General features: G+C 36.7%; 1 protein-coding gene across 3 annotated transcripts in view; it reads right to left on the bottom strand.

Moving 5' to 3' along the window:
• The window catches only part of CDK14 (cyclin dependent kinase 14), a 564,775-nt gene that overhangs the window by 249,552 nt on the left and 288,781 nt on the right, over positions 1-26,442 (bottom strand). For all 3 annotated transcript variants that reach the window (XM_090287257.1, XM_090287258.1, XM_090287259.1), the window contains one exon: positions 20,704-20,827. In XM_090287257.1, coding sequence (XP_090143383.1) covers positions 20,704-20,827 — 124 coding nt within the window. The remainder of the gene's footprint in view (positions 1-20,703; positions 20,828-26,442) is intronic.

Here is a 26,442-nt window from a genome sequence, read left to right on the forward strand (position 1 = left end):
TTCCTAGAAGGGTATCTTGCTTGCAAGTATAAAACATAATAGATTTCCCTAAGATGGAAGTGTTAAAACTGCCCAAGCAGCTAAAATTTGTTAGAAAATGTGTAACTCTTACTATGAAGCTTTCATTTCTACATCCAATCTAACCATATGAAGTCATGGCGTCTGAGTAATTAAGAAGTAATGGATGTAAGAATACATTGTTGTTGGGTACATTTTGAGAAGTTCAAACCCAGAATCAGCAACCTGACAATCTATTTTTTACTTGTCAGCAAATATCACACGGCTAAGTTTGAGAGGACCGAGAATGTTCCCAGAAGACTGCCATGGTTTTAAAAGAGCTGTCATCTATAACATGTAAATTCATCTAGTGCTATATGAGACAACTGTCTTACCCTTTTAGAATAGAAGACAGAAACCTAACATCTGAAGCACAGGTCCTTTTTAGAATCTGTTAAATATACTTTAAATAATCCCATCTTGTTAGTGCAAATAACTTGTCTTTCAAAGCATTCATCTCCTCCAATAAAGCTTTATTTAAAATCTTACAATGTAGATGAAGCCATTTTAAATTTAGAATCTTTCTTCAAACCAAACCTGAGCTCCAGAATCAGGAAAGTGCTTTCTATTTTGCTATCCATTTGTTTATTGATTTCACTATTTCCATCATTGAATATTTCATTGAAAGAGCACAAAGGGGAAATTGTATTTGAAATACATATCTGGAAGCTAAGCAAAACTTATTACATGGAAATAGATTACTCTTTGAACTCATGACTGTATATGAAAATCCAAAAGTATGAAACAGTACCTCATGGGCACTAAATTGCTCTACTTCTATTAATAGCTTTAAAGATGACACTGTCATATATTGTAAACAAAAGCAGTATAGATCTCTAAAAATAAATTCAAGAATTTTAATCTTCAAAAAACAACAACCACCACAAATTAAAAAAATATATATCCTTTACACTATCAACCATTTTCTACAAAACATTTTTGTCTTAAAAAAAAGCAACTTTACACATTAGTCACTTTTAGGTGAAAAGGTAAATCATATAATACCTTTCACTAAAAATACTTATATGCTCACATCTATTTTTTGGCAATATTTTTATTATAAAGAAAGCTCACTGAGCTAAATGTTTTATATCTGCTCGCTGGCTATTAGTAAGAAAAACTGAATTTCAATGTCTAGAACAGAGGTTGGCAAATTACCTCTCATAGACCAAAGCCAGCCACATTTATTTGTTGACATAGTCAGTGCCTGTGACTGCCTTTTCACTAAAACAACAGATTTGTGTAGTTGTTACAGAGATTTCATGGAGCTAAAAATTTTTATTATCTAGTCCTTTACAAAAAATGTTTGCCAACCTCAGTGTAGAATATCTCATAAGACAGAAATTTTGTTTTCCAAGCAGTTTTATTATTTGGGTTCCACTCTTCCAGATTGACTAAGGTCTGAAAATTAAAAAAAAAAAAAAATAAGTAAGAAAAAGATTATTTACTTGACTGCTCTAGGGAGCCAGGCAAGTTTCTGAGGTGATAAAAGCGTTCTAAAATTTAACTTGTGGAGGTGGTTTTACCACCATATACATTTATTAAACTCATCAAATTGCAATGGGTAAATTTCATTTCAGGTTAAATACAATGCAACAAAAATACTAAAAATTAACATTTGAAGACAAATTCAGCTCATTGTTATAGCTGGATAATAAAATATTAAAACTAAAAAGTAGTGGAAGAACATAATGAGGAAAATCAGCTAGTAATTGGACCTACGTGATTTCTGATAGAAATGTTTCCAGTTTATGATATGAATTATTAAACACCTAACAATGTATAATATGAAAAACTATTCTTAACTATTATTTATTCTGCCCTGCACTTTGAGTTATTAAAAATAGTTTAGATTCCAGACTCGACCTGAGTATTCATCCATGTACCAGGAGGTAGAAATCAGGGAGCAGCAATTATTTTGTGATGAAAACTCTTGTCTTCCTGCGGGCACCCAAGCTGAAGTTTCAGAATCCGGAATTGAAGGGTTTAAATAATTACTCAGCTTTAGATACACATTAAAAATTAAAATAATGTCCATTTAACAAGCTTGAACAAACCTATTATCTATGAAGAGAATCTAGTAACTACAGTGAGTTAAAAAAAAAAAAAAAGAGAGCGAGAAACAGCAATATAGGAGACTATCCAGGTTTTCTGCATTAAAGTTTCCTCTTCATTAAAACCTCAGTATTATGTTTTATGTATATTGAAATAAAAGAAAACAAAGGATGTATTCAAGTTGAAATACAATATTATTAGATTTAAATATAAAGTGTGTGAGCATTTTCTGGAAAACCATTTGTCCATTTTCTGCTGCAGTTCCAGCATGTCACATCAGCCTCCATTTTACTGTGAACGTCATTGGTGATTGGCTGGTAAGAAAATTCACCAAATTAATAAATCAGATAGCGTTAAAAGACAATGTATGTGGTGTTAAACAATAAAGCAAGTTACCTTTTTGAAGAATATATGTCATTATGTAAGTATACAGAAAAGGCTGTGAAGTATGTTAACAGGAGCAAAGAAGGGTAGTAGATAATGCTTATTTTCTTCTATATAGATGCTTATAATGTCTATTTTAAAGCAAAGAACATGTTACTTATAACTGTAAAAGTCAATATATGCAAATAAAAAATAAAATCTTGCTGTTACTGATAAAAAACAGAATCTATGTTAACAATGACATAATTGCTGCTATGTGAATATGTGTATGTACATAATCAAGAAATTAAAGAAATTTTGAAAAATTTTAAATGGCTACTGTAATTAGATTCACAAGATTATGAGCCAATGTTTTTGTTTTCCTCCGGCATTCTATTTTTGTTCTCCTATTCTCAATGTTTAGAACAATATATACATAGAGAAAAATAGAGAAAGGATTATACCTTCTCTTTTGATGTAAAAGATGCTTCCCCAGATTTTCTTTGAGTTTACTTTTAAAAAAACGACACTTTCTGAAAGCACTAAAAGTTCTTCACCATTCTTTTTCCTAATTATCTAGTAATAGTCATTGGATGATTACACTAAGAAAGGTAATAAAATCACCATTCCAGATACAGCTGGCAGTCACAAAACTGTGTACTTGTTGGGTCCCTTTACTTCCTCATGGGAACAGCAGATTACTGTGAAACTGGCAAAGGGATTTTAGAGTAAACTCTCTTAGGAGAACAGTTTTTAAGAAAATTTAAAAATTAAAAAAATATAACATTTAAAGATCATGAAATCCAGTCTTATTTTACCTTACAGAAAATAAAACTGCCCCTTTAATTGGCTAGTCCAAAGTCAAATAGCTAATTAGTGAAAACATCAGAAAAAGGACTTAGACTTCTCTCTCCTGCTATCATGCTCTTTTTACTAAATTTCAGTGCTGAATGAGCAAAGGGTTTGGCTTCCAGAGAAGCCACAGGTTATCTAGTTTTTCACCCCAGTCCTTGTTGTGAGACTTGACTGTCATTCTTCTATTCCAGAGAATTCATGAATTGGACCAGGACTTACTCTAGTACAGTGGTTCTCAATCTTCCTAATGCTGCGACCCTTTAGTACAGTTCCTCATGTTGTGGTGACCCCCAACCATAACTAAAGCATAGTGATTAATCACAAAAACAATATGTAATTGTATATGTGTTTTCTGATGGACTTAGGTGACCCCTGTAAAAGGGTCGTTTGACCCCCAAAGGGGTCGCAACCCACAGGTTGAAAACCGCTGCTCTAGCAGCTTCGGCCTCCCAGATCCATCAACAGGCTCTGCATGGCAAACTATGTTATGTTGCAGGTACCTGGCTCAGCACCCTGCCAGTCCCCAGGGACTATCTGTGAAGGGATTTGGCCTGGCCCAGGTCCTACCTAATTGGAAACAGGTTCTAGATGATAGGAGGTGGGAGAAACGAGTACTAACTCCCTCTGTACTGCAGCCCTCCAGCCCCTGGCACCTCCCAGCATTGGCACCCAGAGCCCTTCCAGATACATGTGACTGAAGGTGGAACTTGGAGACCAAAATCGGAGGTGGGGAGCAGGGCAAGCAAGCGGAGGGTAGAAACAATTCTGCCTAGAACAGCCTGCAGGCTAAATAAGGATAAAGCAAGACCATTCGATCAGCAGCCACTTCAATGACATTTTGGAAGGAGGCCAGGGATCAATAAATAATAAAAAACATAACCAAACAGGTGCCATCTGCTGCTATGGCCACCACCTAATTGACGTTTAATCGACTCTTTGGTTCTGATGCCCATATGTCCACCCACATCTCCGCCTATGGCTAAACTACAAAGGCTCTGTTCTTTGTCATGTTACTTGTAGAGGGATTGTAGATACTACCATTCCGCAAACCTACTTACCCTTACTTACACTTGGCCCTATCCTTGTCCTTGTCTCAGAAACCTCAAAAATCCTACTCATCCTTTGAAAAAGACTTCTTTAGGTTGCCCTCTCCAAGTCTCTCAAGCAAAAAATGTGGCGCCCTTTTCCGGCCTCCCATTCTATATAGAGAAGTCACCTGATGGAAAACACAATTAGTGGCATAAATTGTCTCTTGAGAATAACCTCCAGACCTATTGTTTACTTAAATGCTGAAGGTTCTATTTGTTTTTTTTTTTGTAAAGGAAGCTTACTAAGTAAGATACTTATTAAGTAGAGTGCTCATCCCAGTATCTGACACAAGCATCAATCCGTAAGTCCTACTTATAATCAGTTTATCATCAATGTTGTCACCATTACCAATACCCTTTCTACATCTTTACACCCTAGCTGAAGGCTCCATGTGCTCAGTTAATTGTGATTCTTCATGGAAAATTATATCACATGATATAATCACCATGAAACAATTGGATAGTACTTTTTGTATCAACAGTAGCTGGCAGACTCTGAGGTGGTTTCCCTGAGTCCTGACTCCTGGTATTTTGTGGAATCTCCTTTCCTTGAGGATGGGTGGGACCCGTTACTTGTTTTTTAAAAGTAGTATATGACAGAGGTGATGGGATACCATTCCCATGATTAGTTTTACTTAAGAGCGCTACTGTGTCGGGCTGCAGGCTCTATATATTGCCTACTTGGTTTGCACGTTTCTGCAAAGCAGGCAGCCATGTTGGGGAGGCTCTCATGGCAAGAAACTGAGTGTGGTGTCTGCCAACAGCTAGCTTGGAACTGAGGCCCTCAGTCCAGCAGACTGCAAGGAACTGAATTCTGCCAACAGCCACATGGGCTTGGAAGTGCATACTTTCCAAGAAGATCCTTCAGAGGACGCTGTGACTGCAGCCTTGTGACAGACCAGGATGCAGAGGCACTCAGTTAAACCATGTCCAGATTCCTAACGCATAGAAACAGAGATGGTAAGAGCGTGTTGTTTTAAACAGCTTAGTTTGTGGTAATTCGTTATACAGCACAAGATAACTAATACGTACACTAATATTTTCCCAACAAAATTCTGTCCTTAATGAAATAAATCTGGGAGCTACAGTGTTCGATTTTATTTTAACTTTGGAAAAGTTGAAAAAAACAATTCTCTGTTTTTTTTCTTTGATTTAATCTTTACTGTTTTTTTTTTCCATTACCTTTTAGTCCCCTTATACTTCTTCCCCCAGCAATCACCACACTGCTGTCCGTGTCCAGAGTCCTTTCTCCTTTTTGCTCCATCCCTCCTCCCCCTCACTCCACCCACTGGCTGTCATTCTGCTCTCCATCTATGAAAATTTAACTTCTAATATTTCTTTTAATTTTATTTATTTATTTTTTAAATATTTTACTGTTTCTGCTACCACAGTTGTCTCGATTTTCCCCCCTGTGCTCCTCTCCCAGCCTGCCCCCACTTCCACAGTCACTGTCCACACCACTGTCCATGCCCATGGGTCCTTCATATATGTTCTTTGACTAAAACCTTCCCCTTCTTTCAATCAGTCCCCACCTCCCTCTCCCCTCTTATAGCTGTCAGTCTGTTCCATGATTCTATGCCTCTGGTTCTATTTTGCTCATTAGTTAATTTTGTTCATTAGATTCCTCTTATAAGTGAGATAATATGGCATTTGTCTTTCATCGACTGGTTTATTTCACTTAGCATAATCCATGCTGTTGCAAAAGGTAAGAAGAATTCCTTCTTCTTCTTCTTCTTCTTCTTCGTCGTCGTCTTCTTTTTTTTTTACTTCCAATATTTCTATAGTCTTCTCTGGTCAATACCTCTCTAAATATACCAAGTATGATATTTTTCTGAGCAAAACAAATATCACAATTTGTGTTTCTCAACAAAACAATTTACTGCTACAAAGAAAACAAACAGTAGTTCACGTTCTTTCTTGCTCCTTCATTTGCTCACAGATCGGTGACATACCTCATCTATAACATGACTGTCAGGAGGCTGGGGTGGGGGTGGGAGGATGGGGCAGCCTGGACAGAGGAAGAAGTGGAGAGTAGTTTTATGAGCACTTTGTTTGATGTCTCATGTCATATATGTATTTAAAAGGTTCTGAGCTTTGTTTTTGTTTTTTAATGCCTTCTTGATTTCCAGAAATTTTATGTTTGGCAATGAAAGGGCAAGTTGGAATACACTGGAATGTTTTACTGCCTTCAATGTTTGTGCTTTCAATTTCTAGATAACTTTTTAGATCTGGTGGGTACAAATGTTATGTTTATTTTGCATTCACTTAGTAATTAAAGGACAATTTCAAATTTGCATCAAAATTTCTCCATTTATCAGAGGAAGATCAAAGAGCTCATTTACAGCTATTCCCATTGATAAAATGCTAGACAGCAAAACATATCTATAATTTTCATATTTAAAAGGTCATTGATCAGAATAATAATGAGAACTCATTGAATAGTCTTCATGTTATTATTTTAAAAATATAAAAGAAGTCATATGATCTTAAAAATGATTTCAAGATGAATTACTTTTAAGTATATACACTGAACAGAAATGTCAATGTTAAAATATCAGTCAATCTGATGCCCACGCTGAGCTCGTATTGCAAGCATAAATCAATCTCCACATACTAAAAAGTGGGTAATGAGACCTGTACTATCTACTTCACAGGCTTATAAGGATAAATAAAATAACAGCTATGAAATCACTTCATGAACTAAAAAGGGCTACTATTATTAGCAGTATAAATGACAGAGGTTTGAATCAATTTCATTTCCTAAAAGCAATCTAATGTCAAGTGCTTCAAATAACATGTTTCCATGATTCAACAACTAGAATGCTTTCAAATGTAGGATTCAATATTCAAAACTAAAAATGCTTCGAACACTGAAGTCTCAGCAAAATGCTCATCCTTTGTTTCAACATTGTACAGCACAGATGCCCATATCCAAAGCAGATCACACAGACATGTCACTCACAAAGAAGGTAAAATAAGCCTTTCTTAAAATTTAAGAAGTGACTAAGTTTGCCGCCGCAGCCACACTGACAAAATGAAGGGTACTAATATTTTTATTGGAATGAAGGTGCATGATACAAAAGCATTAAATTTATAAATTTGCTTAAAAACATACAGTCTACCATTATCTTAAATCATTCATTTTAACAATCTACACATCCCTTATTCTGAAGATTGCAAGTATATTCCTTACTTCATGCATATTTCTAGTTGCGTATTTTTCCTCTTGAGATTTTAAAGAATGGTCAAATGAACTTTGACATCAAATCTAATTTCAAAAAACTGCCACATAAATCTTAGAAAACAAGTTATAGAGGTCCTACATTGTTTTGTTATAAACTAATTTCCCTGTTTTACAGAGCATCAAACCTCTGAAGACTCTTAAAAATCAATATGCCATTTTTCATTTAGATTTCTGCATTACCTGACAAGGTAAAAGTAATTTCCACAGCAAGATGTATGCCTAAGATACTACAAGCATTGGCACCAGACAGAAATGATGTTCATTCTAGTAGTATTCAAGGGTTTATTCATTCCTTTATTAAAGTGTACACTAAAATATAATTATATTTTCAACTAAGACTAGTTTTTCTTGTGGTTCACAAAATTTTCTTATCTCATAGGTCTCTCCTAATGAAACATTTAGCAGAAGCATTCAGTTGTTTATGAATAGAAATGCATAATACCAGTAATTCGTGGTTTACAAAGTGTTCTGCCAATTAAAAAATTAACATAAGCATAATGTTCTTCTCAGAGAATGACATTAGTACATAACTATTGTAAAAAGTTTTTATCACAAGAACAATTCTTTTGTATTAAATCATCCTTAGTCCCTTTACCAGGGAAGCTAAACTGAATGGCTCCATGATAGAGGTATTCCTAAATCTGAACTACAAACCACAGAAAGATTTTAACATTGATTTGTAGATAATTACTTTTAAAATTTTACCCTGCCCAGCAGTTTTATTTTAATGGACAAATGACAATTTCCATAAAATACACAAGACAATGATTTAAAAATCAGATCATTTAAAAAAGTCTGTGAGTTCCTAGGGCATGCATCTCTGTATAACACAATAACTGATATTCAAAGTGGTGACCACAAGACTGTAAGGAAAGCTTACAGTAGGACTACAGAAACCATGTTAGCTTGATTTACTACTGTGTACTCAGCCAAGGCACACTGCTGGGGGTATAGCAGGCACTCAGTAAAAGTCTGTTGAATGAACTATTGAAAAGTAGTCTATATTTTATCCTTGCTCAAGAAAACAAAAAAGTATGTTAAATACTTTAGGAAGATAGCCACATTAAAAATAAATAATTTTTTTAAATCCTCACTTGAAGATATCTTTATTGATGGGGGGTGAGAAGGGGAGAGAGAGAGAGAGAGACTGGTTGCCTTAGGGATGGAACCCACAACCTAGGTATGTGCCCTGACGGCGGATCAAACTTACAGCCTTTTTGGTGTATGGGATGATGCTCCAACCAACAGAGCCACCTGGCCAGGGCCATTTTGAACACTAAAACCCTAAATCCTAAATGGTTAATAATAAGCATGGCTTTTATGTGGACTACCTATAAGCCAGGCACTGTCCTTAAATGATTTATAAGTATTGAGTTATTTAATTCTTTAAACAATTTCTGAGGTACCCAGTATTATTATCATCATCCCAATTTTCAAACAAGTAAATTAAGGCACAGAGGATTTCAATAATTCACCCAAGGGCATAAGATTTGTAAACAGCAAAGGCAGGATTCAAACTTGTGCATCTGGCTCCAGAACGTGCACCCTAAGCATTCTGGGATATTATACTTTAGCGTGTCTTTTCACATGGGTATATTTGCTTCCATGTAAAAAGTTTCCTCTTTCAGACTTAAATGTTTTTACTCAGTACTTCTGGTATAGCTGTCCTGGAGTTGTGTACTGTTTATTTCCAACCCATGGAAAAGGTAACATCTTAACAGAGGATTCTTCCCACAGGGGACATGAAGAACGTTTTCCAGCTATTGCCCTGAACTGCTGAGTCCTAAGGGGAACACTGTTAAAGCCAATTCAAAGATTTCATGCCAAGATAGAGGCCGAGACAGAAACGCTGGGTCTCCCTCCACAGCTAAGAAGGAATACAACTACCTCAAAACTAGAGACAACCAGAAGTTCCAGAAAATCAAGCTGCATGGAAGTCCAACAAACAAAGATATAAAGAAGAAATACTCATCCAGACAGGTAGGAGGGGTGGAGCCGGGGCGGAGAGGATGTGGTGTGGTGGCAGCAGCAGCGGTGGCAGTGGCAGGCTGGTGGGAAGCACAGTCACGTTTTAAAAAGTGAGGAGGGACACCTGGGGAGCGTTCCCAGCTCCTGACCAGACCTCGCAGCTCACAGTACCAGCGCCAGGAAAAATCAAGCCTCATTGCTTCTGACTGTGCAAACCAGTGGGGGTTAGGGTGGAGGCAGAAACTGCCGGTCTCTCAGCAGAGTCCGCTTGTTTAAAGGGCCACCATAGTCTTAGAATGTCTGCAGACCCACTCACTCTGGGAACCACAGCCAGGGCAACAGCTAGAGAGGTGCCAGTCCCATATGAAAGTGGGAGAAGTGCCTGGGAAGGGGGCAAGTGCTAAGCAAGTGGCATAGTTCCCTCTCGGACCCCTCCCTCACACACAGCACCACAACGTGGTGAAATGAGTTGCCCTCTACTGAGGAATACCTAAGGCTTTGCCCCTTAAAACATAACAGGAGCGACAGCTCTACCTAAAACACAAACTCAAACACAGGAACCTGTCAAAATGAGGAGACAGAGAAGTATGGCCCAAAAGGGGGAATGGATCAAGGTTCGAGTGGAAGAACTAAGCGACGAGGAGATATCCAACCTAACAGACACAGAATTCCAAACACTGGTGATAAAGATGCTCACAGGCTTGACAGATATGCTTGAGTACAGCAAACATATAAGAGAAGAAGTGAAGTGAAATGAAGGAAAATCCCCACAAAACCAGTGGTGAAGGGAAGGAACCTGGGGTTCAAATAAATTATTTGTAATATAAGGAAGGAAAAAACAGTCAGCCAGTACAGAATGAGGAAAAAAGAATTGAAAAAAATGAGGAGAGGCTTAGGAACCTCTAGGAAAACTTTAAACGTGCCATCATCCGAATCATAGGGGTGCCAGAAGGATAAGAGGAAGAGCAAGAAATTGAAAGTTTATGTGAAAAAATAATGAAGGAAAACTCCCCAAATTTGGTGAAGGAAATAGACATACAAATCCAGGAAGCACAGAGTCCCAAACAAGCTAGACCCAAAGAGGAAAAACCAACACACATCATAATTAAAATGCCAAAGGTTCAAGATAAAGAGAGAATCTTAAAAGCAGCAAGAGAAAAGCAGAGAGTTACCTACAAAGGGGCGCCTATAAGACTTATCAGCTGATTTCTTAAAAGAAACTTTGCAGGCAAGAAGAGACTGGCAAGAAGTATTCAATGTGATGAAAAGCAAGGACCTACAACCAAGATTACTCTATTCAGCAAAGCTATCATTTAGAATGGAAGGGCAGATAAAATGCTTCCCAGACAAGGTAAAGCTAAAAAGAGTTCATTATCACCAAGACATTATTATATGAAATGTTAAAGGGACTTATTTAAGAAAAAGATCAAAACTATGAACACTAAAATGACAACAAACTCATAACTATCAACAACTAAATCTAAAAAATAAAAACAAAATCCAACTAAGCAAACCAGAATAGGAACAGAATCATAAGTATAAGGATCATTTGGAGGGTTATTAGCTGGGAGGGGGAAGGGGGAGAAATGGCGAAATGGTCCAGGGATTAAGCATAATTGGTTGGTACAAAATAGACAGGGGGAAGTTAAGGGTAATATAGGAAAGGGTGAAGCCAAGAACTTATATGCATGATCCATGGACATGAACTAAGGGGGGGGGGGGGCGGGGATTGCTGAGAGAAGGGAAGTACTGGGCAGAGGGGGGCAAAGGGGAAAAAATTGGGACTACTGTAACAACATAATCAAAAAAATATACTTAAAAACAAAAAGCCAATTTAGCTTTCATATGCCCAGAGGGCTTCTCAATGCTTTAATTTATACCAGGAATATGACTAGAAAGGTGGTTCTTTGTACTTCTTAAATTACTGAGGTTCCATTCCAACTTATGTTTCCAACCAGGCTTCCTACATGTCCACTGTGAGAATTGTTCTTTATATTATTTCCTGTGGTTATCTCAAGACACGTGTTCTATGCAGTTCCAGTGTTTAAGAATGAGTGATAGCTAGTATTCTGGATCCCACATTCCTGAGAGGGGTCTCACTGTTTAGCTGACAGAAGTCATCAGACCAGCAGAGGTTACTTTGAGCTGAACATCTGGTTAGCACTTCTATCTTCTCAAATGTCTGGGAAACTAAAACCATACATCTGCTAAATAAGGTATCAATAGTCTAATGGGCACTACACTAAGGCTCTAAAGATGTCAGTAATAAAAATAATTTAACGTCACTTACTAAACAGCAGGCAAAATATTTTCCACTCTCTGGGCCAAAGTATGTACATTTTTAAATGAAAGTTTGGACTAGATAATCTCGAAGGCTCCTTCAAAATTCAGAAAAACTCTAAAATAAAAAATTCTTAAAATGTACATATAATAGGTTTTCCTTCTCTCCTATACAATTATATTTATTTCAATTTCCCCATCATAGATTTTCTGCCTTTATTCTGGGGGAGAAAAAAATAATCACACAAGCCTTTTTCCCATGATATGATTCAATCAACAAGTGAATGATGACTTCAACAAGAATATCACTTTCTGCTTCTACTTCTTTGGGCAAATGCTTGTATATCATACTTATTTTGTATTGTTCTTGTAATGTTAATACTAGCGACTCTTATTAGATGCTTCCAACTAATTGTAGGTAGGAAGAGAGCTTACTGGTAATGCTTCAGAAACCATTACGACCCATATAGACCTGAGGTCTTCCAACTTTCCTTATGCCTCTGTGCTTCTGTTGTCACCCGCTGCACCCCGTTCTACGACTTCCAGGGGTTCTAAGCACAGTTTCCACCTCTACCATCAGCTGGTCATTATTTCACACAACAGATTTCTTTAGTTGACAACTCTACTCTAAAACTGGAATAAACACTCCAATGTGCATTTTAAAATATAGCAGTATCCTTCCAGAATAAACATTGAAATGTCAATTAACTTGGCAGATATTTAATAGAGATATATCTTACTTTTTGAGTTTGAATTTTTTGCAAAAGGAGATATACTATTTTAGATTTGTAAGTTTGATTATGCACATCAAGGTTATTTTTATAGTATGTGATAAAATAAACATAGATGTTTTTTCAGAAATGTATCTAAACTTTCTAAGGCTGGCTTGTGTGACTCAGTTAGTTGGAGCATTGTCCCATAAACCAAAGGGTCACAGATTCCATTCCTGATCAGAGCACATGCCTAGGTTGCAGTTCAGTCCCTGGTGAGTGTGCGTCACTCTCGGGACCCATAAGAGAGTCGATTAAACAATGTTTCTCTCTCACATCAATGTTTTTATCCCTCTCTCTGTCCCTCCCTTCCCCTCTCTCTAAAATCAATAAGCATGTCCTTGGGTGAGGATAAAAAAATAATAAAATTCCTAAAGCAGCAGAGATCATGTTCTTGGTTTTGTTTTGTTTTTAATTTTCCATTCATTAAAATGAAAAAAGGCTTAGTTTCCTATGTTTATCTATTACAACAGAAAAAAAAAATCACTCAAGGTGAGAAGAAAAATTTTAAATATCACTGTAAATACACATTACTTCAAAAGTAAACCAACATACATGGCTTTTAAAAACAGAACAAACAGGAAAGCAAACTAATATTAAACTGAGAGTATTAAAGTGAGAAAATAAAGGATCAAAATTACACATTTTTCCAGTATGTCTTTCAAAATTTATAGCATATCTCAGATTTCCCATACTTACTGGTCAGTTTTTCTTGCTTCCAGTAAAAATTTTAGGAAACATGTGCTTTAGATTACAATGACTCACTGTCTCCAAGATTCTAGTATAAATCAGGCATATTGACATATGGATCAGTGATGTCTGGTTTTGGCTGCATCTAAAAATGTGGCTTCTTGGAAGGTAAGGAGCAGGAAATGAAGGAAGATCCATAAATAAGAGACATTAGTGAATTGCTAACCTCTAAGTAGCCTTTTACACTTAATCGTCAGTTAACAAAACTCATGTTCAAGTATAATCACTGTTGTCTTGAACATGTGAGTGTTACATAATTCTAAGGTTCATTTCACTGATACTCTTGCAAACATCACCTACATTGCTTCCTATTTGGTCATCACTGCCTGCACTGAGGGTTCCAGGCATTCCTTATACAGATTTTTAAAAAAGATATATTGGTATATTTCAATGCATATCCTGCATCACTTATCTGATTTACTGCCAACAATTTTGCCCTCATGTTGTATAAGAAAAAATATTTTTGTATATTGAAATTCTTTGCCCAGAAGGTTTCCATTGATGGTGGAGAATAAGACAATCAGCTGTACTTGTAGCAGTCTGTTCTGCATTTCAAATGTTTCGTCATGCATGCTATTGCTAAAAACGAAGGAACACTGTTTTGAATTTCCTCATTTCCATGGCGTATGAAACTGCCATTCTAAGCAATCAACCCCTATCCACATTGCTTCAATCTGTTTAATGGTGACTGAACAGAGTTCTTATAGAGTAGAATATGCATATTAGCTGCAGTTCATATATTTCCTTCTTGTTCTCATTTACAGATTTTAAAAAATTCATGCAGATGAACTTTTTTAGAATATTTTTAGGGCAGGGAAACTCTTCTGTAGTTACTATAATGCCAAATAAACTACATGTCATTATAACTTAACAAAACCCATAGAATGCACAACACCAAGAGTGAACCCTAATGTAAACTAAGGACTTTGGCTGATACTGACATGTCAACATAGGTTCATCAATTATAATGTACCACTCTGGTGGGGGATGGTAATAATGGGGATGGCTGTCCAGGTGTAGGTGCAAAGGCATATGGGAATTCTCTGTAGTTCTGGTTCAATTTTACTATGAACTTAAAAATAAAAACTATTTAAAAAGAGGGGGGAAAAAAATCTCTCATATATATAACATGTAAGCATACCTGAGAAAAGTTACATTGTGATAACACAAAACAATACAATTAAATGTCAGCATCATCCCTCTTGAATGCAAGAAAATTTTTGAGGAGAGGGTGGAACATTAAACAAGATTTAAATAATGAAGCTAAGTGATCAGAGAGATGACAATTTCTTTTTCAAAAGGGTTACCACATCATTAAAATAATGAATCAGGGAAAATAACCTTGTCTAGTTCACAATCAAAATTATACCTAACATGTAATCCTGATAATCTGATAGATTTTAAGATATGCACATTTTGATTTGGAGTTTAATGAATCCTTGAAAAATTAGAAGGATCTCTTTCTTTGGTTCATATTGTAGCACCAGTTTTCAGGTCTATATAAAAGCATCTTCCTGAACCTTTCAATAAAAGTGCTTATGCATTAAACTGCTCAAAGGGCTTTTTTAAAAATAGAGAGATAACCTCATTAGATAATAAAGATGTTTTTGCAAATAGAAAACGTATTCCAAAACAAAGATACAGCAAAATTGAATCCTACAGGCCATAACAAATGGACTAAGTGATACCTAATCTTGAATTTATAACTATGGCTTCAATGGTTAATTTTATATGCTAATGATAACAAAATAGTTTAAAAGTCTATACTTTGGGGACTAACAGGCTTTTATTCAGAGACTATATTTATCAAACTGAGAGACTTCTCTGCTTCTGAAGGCCCTTGACTTCCTTGTTTTCTACTATTTCTTCTGTGAATTCTGAGAGGCACATTATAAACACACCCACATTCACCATGGCCTCTGCGGAGTTACCCGCTCTGGTGTGTTCTGCAAATTAAGCTAAAATGTGATTTACAATAATTTCCCTTCTCAAATTAAGACAAGGAACAGCCAGGAGGAGGAAACTAGCAACATTAGGATGGTAATATTTTAGACCTCTGGTGGGAAAGAGACCTGTGTAATTTTACTTGATTAAAACCACTGGGCTATTTAACTCGGTTCCTCCATTAGGAAAGTCAGTGTAATAAAGCAAGATGTTAAATGCTTCTATTACAGAATTGTCACTGTCTCTTTTTTACAGGGGCAAATTTAGCCCAGCTGTCCTTCCATATAGCAAGGCCATGAACCTTAAAAATAGCAGAGGAATGGCTGGGGACTGTGAATGACACCATCATTATCTTGCAAGAATTGCAGGAAGCTATAACTCTACGGACTCATCTATTTTTGTTTTAATCTCATTTACATGAAAAAATACCTTTCGGTTTTCATACTATCATACTGCAAATGAACATCAATTTCTCGGTGAATTTACTTATGCATTTACTTCTCATACTTCAATAACTTGCTTTTAATGTGATCTCAATGCATATCACAAAAGTGTGACTCTCGTCTATTGGAACTTCCAGAAGCTAGAAAAAAAATTAGATTCTAGGGCAAGATGTAGCATTGATTCTAGAATCAATGGACTGATTTTTATCCACCTGCGAATATCTGGTTATTAGAAAATAAGTTAATAATTTCAAAGTATACCACATAAAAAAAAAAACCAGCACTGAAAAGGGTCTTAGAAAGTAGCAGTTCAATGCTCTTATTTTTCAGATGAGGAGGCTAAGGCTTAGAGGGTATAAATGATTTCGTTCAGGGTTTTTTTTAAACCTCACAAATAATGACCTCTAGAATGTCACAAGCTACTTATAGACAGAGCCAGGTCTCCTAATTCAACACTCAACACATGTTGATCTCAACAACAATACAATTTGACTATCATTAAAGGTCTGCAGAGTAGGAGCTTCAAATCTTATACATCTTTTGTACATGTGCACATTAACTCATTGAAATTTGTTTCTGCAGCTTGAGGTTACAAATACAGTAAATACCAAGCAGGTATGTAGAGCCTACTGTGTAAGAGCCTCCGCACATGTGAAGCTCCAACACTATCTAAAGTCACCAAATTCCATTTACATTCTTGACTGTGCCCAGCCAGGACAGCTCAGATGAAGAGAGAATTAATTTGTAAACTGCTGGTTTACTAAAATAAATAAGGCAGAAACTAGTAAATCCAGGTGGGTCTTAGTCTTAATGCTAATAATCATTGTAGTCATGCATTTTTTTTGTTCATTCAATCAATGTTTACTGAGCAGCTACTATGTGCTAAGCATGTCTATACAAAGCACAAATGAGTAAGCAAGAAAGGCCAAGTCCCCGTCCTTAAGGAACATACAAGTAGTAGAATTAAAAAAAAAAATTGCAATGCCCTGTAACTGCTAATGAAAAAGTTAAACTGGATGGTAGTAATGGGAAAGTTTTGATTTTTGGAAAGGTGGCCTCTTTGAGCAGGCGACATCTGATTTATGATCTGTATGATGAGAAAGTGATCCTGGCTAGTGTGGCTCAGTGTATTGAGCACTGGCCTATGAACCAAAAAATCGCTGGTTCAATTCCCAGTCAGGGCACATGCCTGGGTTGTAGGTCAGGTCCCCAGTTGGGGGCAAGTGAGAGGCAACCACACATTGATGTTTCTCTTCCTCTCTTTCTCCCTTCCTCCCCCTCTCTCTAAAAATAAATAAATACAATCTTTAAAAAAGAGAGAGAGAGAGAAAGTGACAGCCACAGTGAGAAGCGGAGGAAGAGAATTTCAAGCAAAGAGGAAGGCTAAGTAGAAGGGCCTGATAAAGGACAAATTTGGGTTTGATCATACCAGAGTAGGCAAAAAGGAGCAAGGTGGGGAAGACAAAGGCTGGGTAAGAGACTTGAGATGTACTTTTCTCAAAGAAAATGTAAAGATGTACCCCTCTTTAGAAGTGAGCTTGAATGCCTCTACATTCTTTTATTATTTTATTATACACAGGCAGGACAAACCTCTGCATTAGGAAAGACATAGTGACTCTAAGCCATATGCAATTTACTTTTTCAAATGGCATATAGAAAATAAGCCTCTGGTGAGTGCTTAAATATGACTTTTCTTACAAGGAAAAGAAAAAAAAAAAAGTTACAGCATTCTGACCACCTGGAATTCAGAGCTGCCCTTGTTTAAACCTGAACAGGTCCACAAATACATTAACTTGTGGTTTACCTTGGCCGGCAGGTAAAAATCTCCAAAGTACTCAGGTGAAATTCACTCATTACTAGTTAATTAGTCAAATGACAAAATGTTCTTTCAATTATGTGATTCTTTCTTTTTTGGGGGGTGGGTATTAGTGCGATTTATTTTCATAGCATGGGTGTCATATTTGTTGTATGTAGAAAATTACATATATATGTGTAATGATTGATAATTTACTAGAAATTAGGCAGCTCTGTAAGGTAACATGTCTGTGTGTATAATTACACAGGCCCTGGGCCACCTAAGATTGAAGGCTACAGATCAAGAATCTGAATTCCAGCTTTTCAACCACAGACCCGTGTGATCAAGCCCGGGCAACATCCTAACCGTCCCTGAACCTCAAGTCTCTCTCAAAAATATGTTACTAGACTTTACTAAGTTGAAGAAAAAAATGAAACAAAAATATCTAAGTGTCTAGCACCTAGAATAAACTCAATAAAATTTAGTGTCTTTTCCCCAATATATTTTTCTAATAAAGGTAGTAGCATTTACAATATGGGAGCAATAACCATGCAGATTTCATTTGTCTCTTTTAATGGAAACTGTGGTATTTTTCACAGGCAAGAAGGATGTAGGACAAAGAAACTGTTTCTGAAGCTCTTCATACGTCAAATCTGAATTAAGACCTGATTTTCTAATTGTCCTGCTGCCTGGCACCACCCAATTTTGACTGTCTCATTTCTCTGCAGATTTCACTGTGTTTCTTCATCTTAGACACAAACACGTGCCCCAGTGCAGTAAATCATAGTTAATTGCATGTCTTAAATTAAAAGACAAAAATAATGCACAATTAATTGGGGGAAATTGTCAGTTGGTGAAAGAATCTTGCTCATTACACTTTGGGTGCAGGACGCATGCCAAGTGTGTGTCCCCGGCAAGCTGGGTCAGCCCCTGGTGCCGAGGGGCAGGCATCACACCACGTTTCTGCAGAGCGGTCTGGTCTAAAGAATTATATGCTTTAAAAGACTCAACATTGCAATTGCAGCAGCTACAGCTTTCTCTGCAATGATGCTCCATACAGGACTGTGCATCATAGTGAATGAGAAAGAACTAGAATTTTAGTTGGTAAATGATGGAATAGAGACTGAGCTTTGGCTATTTAAAGAAAAATCTAAACCATTACAAAAGATTTTTTCACATTTGATAATATGCAAAAGTGTTCATAACATATTCTTATGTGAAAATGACTTACAAAACAATGTTTGGTTTCTGAGGATTTGTAACAGGTGGAAGAAGAAAGAAAAGAGAGGAGGAAAAAGTACTTGGAAAACATACAGCAAAAATGTTAATATTTATTATCTCTGAGTTGTTCATACTTCCTAAATTTTCTTTAAAACTTTCTAAGTTATTTAAATTACATTTACATTTATTTATGAATCTGATATTATAAAATGTCAGTTTTAAAGATCCATAAGAATCCTTTAAAATAAACTTAACTGTTATAGTAAACATATCATCATAAAATTAAAAAATGACCACTAGTAAACACCTACACACAATTCTATTATACCCTTGGTTATAAAGACAAAATCAACTCCATAAAAATGTATTTTAAAAATACTTAAGAAAAATATGTTCAATAAAATTGAATGTTTAATAATTTATTCCAACATATATCTTATAGCATATTAATACACAAGAAGGAAATTACTATAAATCCTTATTAATGTACTGATATGACAGACTTCAAATATGTTCATAACAAATCCAATAATCTTGAATGTGAGTAATTGCAAATTTCTGCTCCCACCTACTCTCTCATTATTTTCTACCCTGTAACAGAAAGACCCAGTACTGTCCGGATGCTAAAATCTGCAACAAACAACACACACACAGTAATCATTTTTACCAAACTACATGAGGACAAATGACAATGTTTCGCAAAATACAAATGCTAACCTTTGTTGTATTTCAAATGTAAAAGAAAATAATATACAACACCCAACAGAGTAGATTAGTCCCAAAGATACTGAATAGTCTACTAACCCTGAAATAAGAAATAAACATCGCCTGCTTTCTTTTATTTATCGGGAGGGGTGGAGATAGAGTAGGAAAAGCTAATCATATTTCAGCAAAAGCCCATAGCTCAACCTCAGGCGTCTTCATGTCCCAAGGGTAATATTTCCATTCCACTCTTAATGGAACAAATTTCTAATCAGAATATGTATTCAAAAATAATTGAGGCAAGGCAATGTCAACACATCATGCTGCCATCAGCATTCCCTGGTGCTGGGAATCAATGCAGCACATTCTGGTGTTACAGAGCCAGGGACATGTAGAAACGTCAGACTTGATGAAGGGAGGGCAGCCAGCAAGGGCGATACCAGCACTTTGCTCCTCTCTGGGTGCTCGAGACAGTGTTTGGAAGAAAGTTTCTCTGCTGGAAGATGCCAACCTTAAAGTGTTTCCTTAAACCTCGAAGTGTTTAAAGAGATGACTTCAAATGGCTCCAGGCCAGGAACCTACTTTCAAATGAGAATCCATTTTTATAAAATTATTGAGAATTTTTAAAACAATAGTCACTTCCAGAAAGATTAACACTGCCCCTAGATTTTTAAATTATTAAAACCTTAAGGCACCACATACTTTTGAACATATTTTGTTATGCCCTGAAAAACTCCAGAGGCTTAACTTCCACTTTCTTTAAGTATACAGTATATTGGTAATTGTTGTAGCTGGGTGATGAGTAATGGGAGTTCATTATACTAACCTTCTACTTTTAAATGTTTAACATTTTCATAACAAAAAATAAAAACAATTACATATCTTTAAATATATTTTACGTTCAAAATTTTACAGTTTTCCTGTGGAATTATACGAGATGTGATTTAGGCTTATGATTACTTAAGACTCTAACAAGCAGTTTGAAATTTTTAAAAATCCACCAAGCATGATGTTAATCATAAAAAAAAAAAAAATTCCTTCATTCCTGAAAAAATAATACCATAATCTCTAATGATAGAAGAATTGCACCTAAGCAAATGCAGTGCCACCATCTGCCTGGCATTCTCACAGGGCGACAAAATAGACTGGTAATTAACTGCTTTCCTACCGAAATCTGCCAGCTTTAACTCCCCCGTGTCACTGATCAGAAGGTTCTGTGGTTTCAGGTCTCTGTGCAAAATATAACGCTGGTGGATGTAAGACAGCCCTCGCAGCAACTGAAATAAAAACAACTGAAAAAATAGGGAGACAAAAGTTAAAATCTGAACACAGATAAATGCCATTTTCTACATACAGTCTGCCAAGTACATGTATTTAGTGAAAATGGGTACCCATCACTGAATTGCCTACCAAATTATTCAAACAGAATGTGCATAAGGGTATGGAAATCCCTCATTTATTAAGAATTAAATCTGAAAATTTGTAACAAGCCATCATGTCAACCCTGAGTGATACCTCCTCAACTAGAGAGATCTACAATCCAACATGTTCTATAAATTAAGCAAAATGTAAAGAATCGATTCTTTATAAATATATGATTTACTCGGGCCTAAATTAATGTTTGAGAGAGAAAAACATCTATCTATAACATTATAAAAAGAAGCAAAATATGTTTACCAACTTTATGTAAATGTGCACATATTTAACTCCATAGAAATGGCATAAACATGATACCCAAGGTTCATCCATTAACATGCTTTAAGGAATGAAAAGATAAGATAATTTCAAATAATTAAAACAAAAACAGTCACATGGTCCAATTAATACTACATTGTAATTATACTGCTTTTGCACATATGGCCACAGAGATTAGGCCATTGCCCGAAGACAGACATGTCCCTTCACTAACTACAGAACAGACCCTTCCAAAGGGAAAGGAAACTCAAAAAACAGAGAAATCAAGAATTCAAGAATAATACTTGTATAAGAAATCATTTTAAGAAGTAACTGATGGCCTTCTCTGTTTAGTTTCATGTCAGATCATATCAAATGTTTCTATTTTGATAACAAAAAAATGTGATTCACTAGGCTTTCCAATATTCTGTTTATGAAAAAGGGACTATTTTTAAACAATTTACTTTCAAAATAATCCTAATTGACATAGTTTTAAAAATCAATCTCCCAAAACAAAATAAAAGCAATGCTTTAAATGCCATCAGTGTTGTAGTCTATATAGTCAGGAAAATTTTGAGTGAGTTAGCTGTCAAAGATTGATGGTATCAGGATTCTAGAATATTCAAATGGAAAAAACTGGCAACTCCTCAGGGCCCTGGAAGCTAGCATTTGTGGAATATTTTCCAACTAACTAAGGGTTATAAAAGCCAAGTAAATTGTTTTTAGGGTAGATAACTTGAAATAACAGTAAGATGAATTCATTTCAAAAATTTTATATGTAATAATATGCTGTGGAGCAGTCAAAGCCAAAGAGTATGATTTCCAGAATCTAAGCATCAGAAGGCAGAAGAAGTCTATTCTGTGTTACACTACATTCAATTACTGGCTCAAGAACCTTAGGAAGCAAACGTTTCTGAGATTCCTCCTGTTAATCCTTCCTGGGTAGCAGATGGAAAGACTTAGCACAATCACCAGCAGCTCCCAGCCTCCTTCTTCATTTCCAATAGCCTCTGCATCCCAAAGCCTAATGCTTATAATTTCTAAGAAAATCCATATTCTTCCAGTTCGGAAGGAAAAAAGAGTGAGCAAATAAAGCCACTTTGTTTCTTCAAAAGCTTTAAAAAACAAACAAACAATAAACACAAGGGAAGATAACATAACAAATTTAACTGGTGAGCACCCAATGAAATAGTATACAGATGATATATTATAGAATTGTACACTTGAAACTTGTATAATGTTATTAACCAATGCTACCCCAATACATTTAATTACATTTTTTTTAAATTTCAAAATAGAAATCTGATTCTGAAAAGAAAGTTTGACATTCATCAAGGTGCTAACTAATTTGGGGGCCATAGCAGAGGCTTCTCAGAATGTGATTGTCTATCTAGCTGTGGCAATTCATTTCAGAGTAACAAACATACATCCAGTGTCAGCTGCCATTTATGCATCATAGAACATGAGCTCATATAATCCCTGGAACAATTTGAATGAAGAAGGTACTTCAATCATCTCTGCATGAGTGAAGAGGAAACTGCACAGTTTCTCAAAGTCACACAGCAATTAAGTGGCAGAGCGAGGACTCAAACCAGGCGGTCTGGCTCCAAAGGCCACGCCCTTAACCACTCTACTACAGGAATCTTGGACAGAAATCAAAACAAGGAAGGAGGTAAAGTGTTGGATATAGAAGCTGCTTTACAGGATCAAGTCTGGGCCTTCAGTACCATGGCCTTCTAGGCCACGGAGCTGAGCCCTGATCCCTCTGAGTGCTGAGGTGACATCACTGGACACTCTTTGATCCAGGTAATCTCACCCACACCACACTCAGAGCACATGGCTCTTCCACCTTTACCTCTGTCTTCCCTCTTCTCTGCCAGAAATGCCTTCTCTCCCCTTTGCCTTCCCTGACCCCCTCCCCAGGCTTTCACTCCCCCTTAGGTGTCCATGAGGTGTGCTTTCGCTGGGCTCTGACGGCAGCCTCTGCACGGGTCCAGGGCAGTATGGCATAAGCCTACTACCACAAACTGTGTGCCTTCATCCTCTGCCTAACCTGGTACAGAGCTGACACTCGTGCCAATAATGTAAATTCTGAACCCAACTTAGAAACTTCTGAACTTAAGCAGGTACAAAAATAATAGGGAGGAAACAGGATAGAATTCTGTAGAAGCTAAGTGTAGATGTGGGCACATCAAACTGTTGCAAAGGGCTCTTCTCTTCATATCTATACTAATTAGTGAAAAAATATAATCCACATGCTAATACGGAAGCTACCCAAACAGGATATCATATTATAGGAGATTACAAAAATCAGTGTTACGAAAGGACACAATTATACACTCCAATAATAAATGGACAAACTAAGCTCCAAACATGACAAACAGAGCCCCAAACATTAAGTTAGAGCCCCAAACAAATGTTTAGATCTCTGAGCAATACACAAAGTAAGAATGAATCCTCAAAGAATAAATTCATTCAGGATTTACTGAGTGTCAACCACGTGCCAGGAGCTGTTATGTAAGAGGGATGCAAAGATGAATAGAATATAAGATGTAGTAGTCCCTGGACTGAGGGGCTCACTGGTCCCAGGGCTATGAAGGGCAGATTAACAGACAATCACCACTTAAAGAAGTCTTCATTGTAACAGCCACACAAACTGAGTGTACCAAAGACAAAGAGGGGAAAAGATTTAGCAACAAGAACAACAACAAAAATGTCCCTGCCATTATATGAAGAGTAGCCCTGTGTAAGGGATGAATGATAGGAAATGTGTCATTCTAAAAGCATAATTGATTACACATAAAATTTTAGTAGAAAACCAGATCGTTCATTCACTAGATGCACAAGTTGAAATGATGTGTTATATGACAAATCCATTGCTTTTTTAAAAATGAAAATATTGGAGAAACCAAGCAAGCAAATCACTAGATGAATTAAGAAGAAGAAGTTAGGTAAATGAAAAGATAATAGCCCTGGCCAGTAGCTCAGTTGGTTAGAGCCTCAATGATACACCAAGGTTGTGGGTTCATTCCCCAGTCAGGGCACATACAAGAAGCAATCAATGAATGCATAAATAAGTGGAACAACAAATCTATGCCCCTCCTTCTCGCTCTAAAATCAATAAATAAAATTTTTTTAAATATAATATATGAAACTGGAAAGCTACCAGTTCACTGTTATAAAAGTAATGGTGAGTAGAGGACAGCTGCAGACTTGTTGAAAGCATTAGAAAATACATCTGAACATGCTGAACAGAATATGCACTGCTAGCTAAGGGGGTTAAGGCTGTAACGAAGCAGAGGCAATCCTGAGTTAAATAGGATGTCCTACGGAATATTCTTCGGAAATGTCCTAAGAACTCAAGACTTGGGGATTTCTACCTTTAGATAAGTATGCAAGTACCTAACTTTCCCAATGTAAGTTTCTGAGAAAGCCACTTCACTTGCTCGTTGTATAAATCTCCACACAAAATACTCTTGATCTTTTTGAAAACCAGAGGACACTATTAGAACAAGAGGAATCGGTAAAGGTGGGTCACATGCAGAGAAAGAATAAAAAATCATCTTTGGTACTTGCTAGTAAAACTAGTAACCATCGAAGGAATCTCAGTTCCTGAAAAGAAAAGAAGGAGGACTAATAGTAACTTAAGGCTTACTCTGACTCCAAAAAACCTCCGCTGCCTTGCGGCATACCTCTTCAGGGGAAAGGCTAAGGGAGTAAACCCCGACAGAAAATCCAGAGCCAGAGTCCCTAAGGCGGTTTGACGTTGTAGTCAACACCGGCAACTCCTGCGGCGCACCTGAAGCCAAGCTGTATTGACTCCGTCTTTCCCTTGGACCCTTCAGCTGCGAAGAGAGGGGGGGTCTGCTGCATGGGCAACAGCAGACCCTCCATATCACCCTGCCCAGGCTCTGTAGCTTCAGCTTCACTGGAGAGGACACTCCAGCGTCATCGCAAGATGTCGATTCGACACGGGAGGAGACAGATACCGTGTCACTCCCGAGTCGGACTGCACAGCCGTTCTCGGCGGTGCAGATACACTCTTAAGAAGCTACACCATCGTCTCTCGAGACGGACGGCTGCCGACGACTCTAGTTGAAAGGCTGTTCCAAGTACCTTTATGTATATCATTTAATCCTTTCCATCTATGGCCCTATATTTTTCCATTTCACTGAAATAAATGAGAAAACTAAAGCTCGAAATGCACAAGAAACATACTCAAATTCACCCAACCATCACGCAGTACTTTTGAACTTCCCATTACCTTCATTATCTTAAATGAGGTTGATGCTTAATAAATGAGTGGATTAATAGTTATACACCCAATATAAGTAAAGTACTTTTATTATGTGAACCCAAGTTTGTAAAAGTCTCAATTAGCATATTATGTAATGAACATATAATTCTTGAACTTCTGTTTTTGCTATTTCAAATCCACTTAGAAATAAATAACATGGTGAAAAACAGCTACTGTACTGAGGCTGATAAATTAACATAATTGAGACTTTCTGTCTTTTTATTGTAGTAGCTGTAAGATCTTCCAAAGAATGCAATGACACCTCAGGATATCATATACTCAATTTTGTGAAAGAATAGTCCTCCAAATTCTTCACTATGATCACTTAAGATTTATATTCTAGTTTGAATATGTTCACTTTACACAATAAAAACCACAATGGGAAAATGCCTTAAATAGCAATGATTTGACGAACAGGGACACTTGCCAGCAGCAGATCTATCTGTAGCCCAGTTGTCTTGCCATCCCCAGCAGGAAGCAGTTCATAATCTCAGTGCCATGGCGTACGCTTCTTGGGAATAGCCTTTAATACTTTGTCTATTCCCTTCTGAAACTCTTTAGACTTCACGTAGGTAAAAAATATCAACATAAGGCCTTTGATCAAAACTTTTAGAGTATGTTGGTAAAGAGTACTCAACATGTTGTGTTTAGTGCTGAAAAAATTTACTGGCACTTGCAGTAAACAACAAGTCTAAAGGTGTGTGATCCGATGCTCTTTGTCTCCATGCTTAGTCACTGAGTTCCAGGAATGGTCTGAAATGCATGCATTATTTAACGTATGTGGTTCCACTTAATATGAGACTAAGCATGGGTCAACTTCCTTTAAGGAACGTCCAGGTTCTCTTAGGGTTTTCAGAAGGCTTATTAGAGCCTTTAGCAATGAAACTCCATGCCTTATGACATACAACCAATTATTACAAAGCAGTTAGTTAAGCT

This window comes from Furipterus horrens, unplaced genomic scaffold, assembly GCF_987537825.1.
Source record: "Furipterus horrens unplaced genomic scaffold, mFurHor1.1.pri manual_scaffold_9, whole genome shotgun sequence".
Lineage (NCBI taxonomy): Eukaryota > Metazoa > Chordata > Mammalia > Chiroptera > Furipteridae > Furipterus > Furipterus horrens.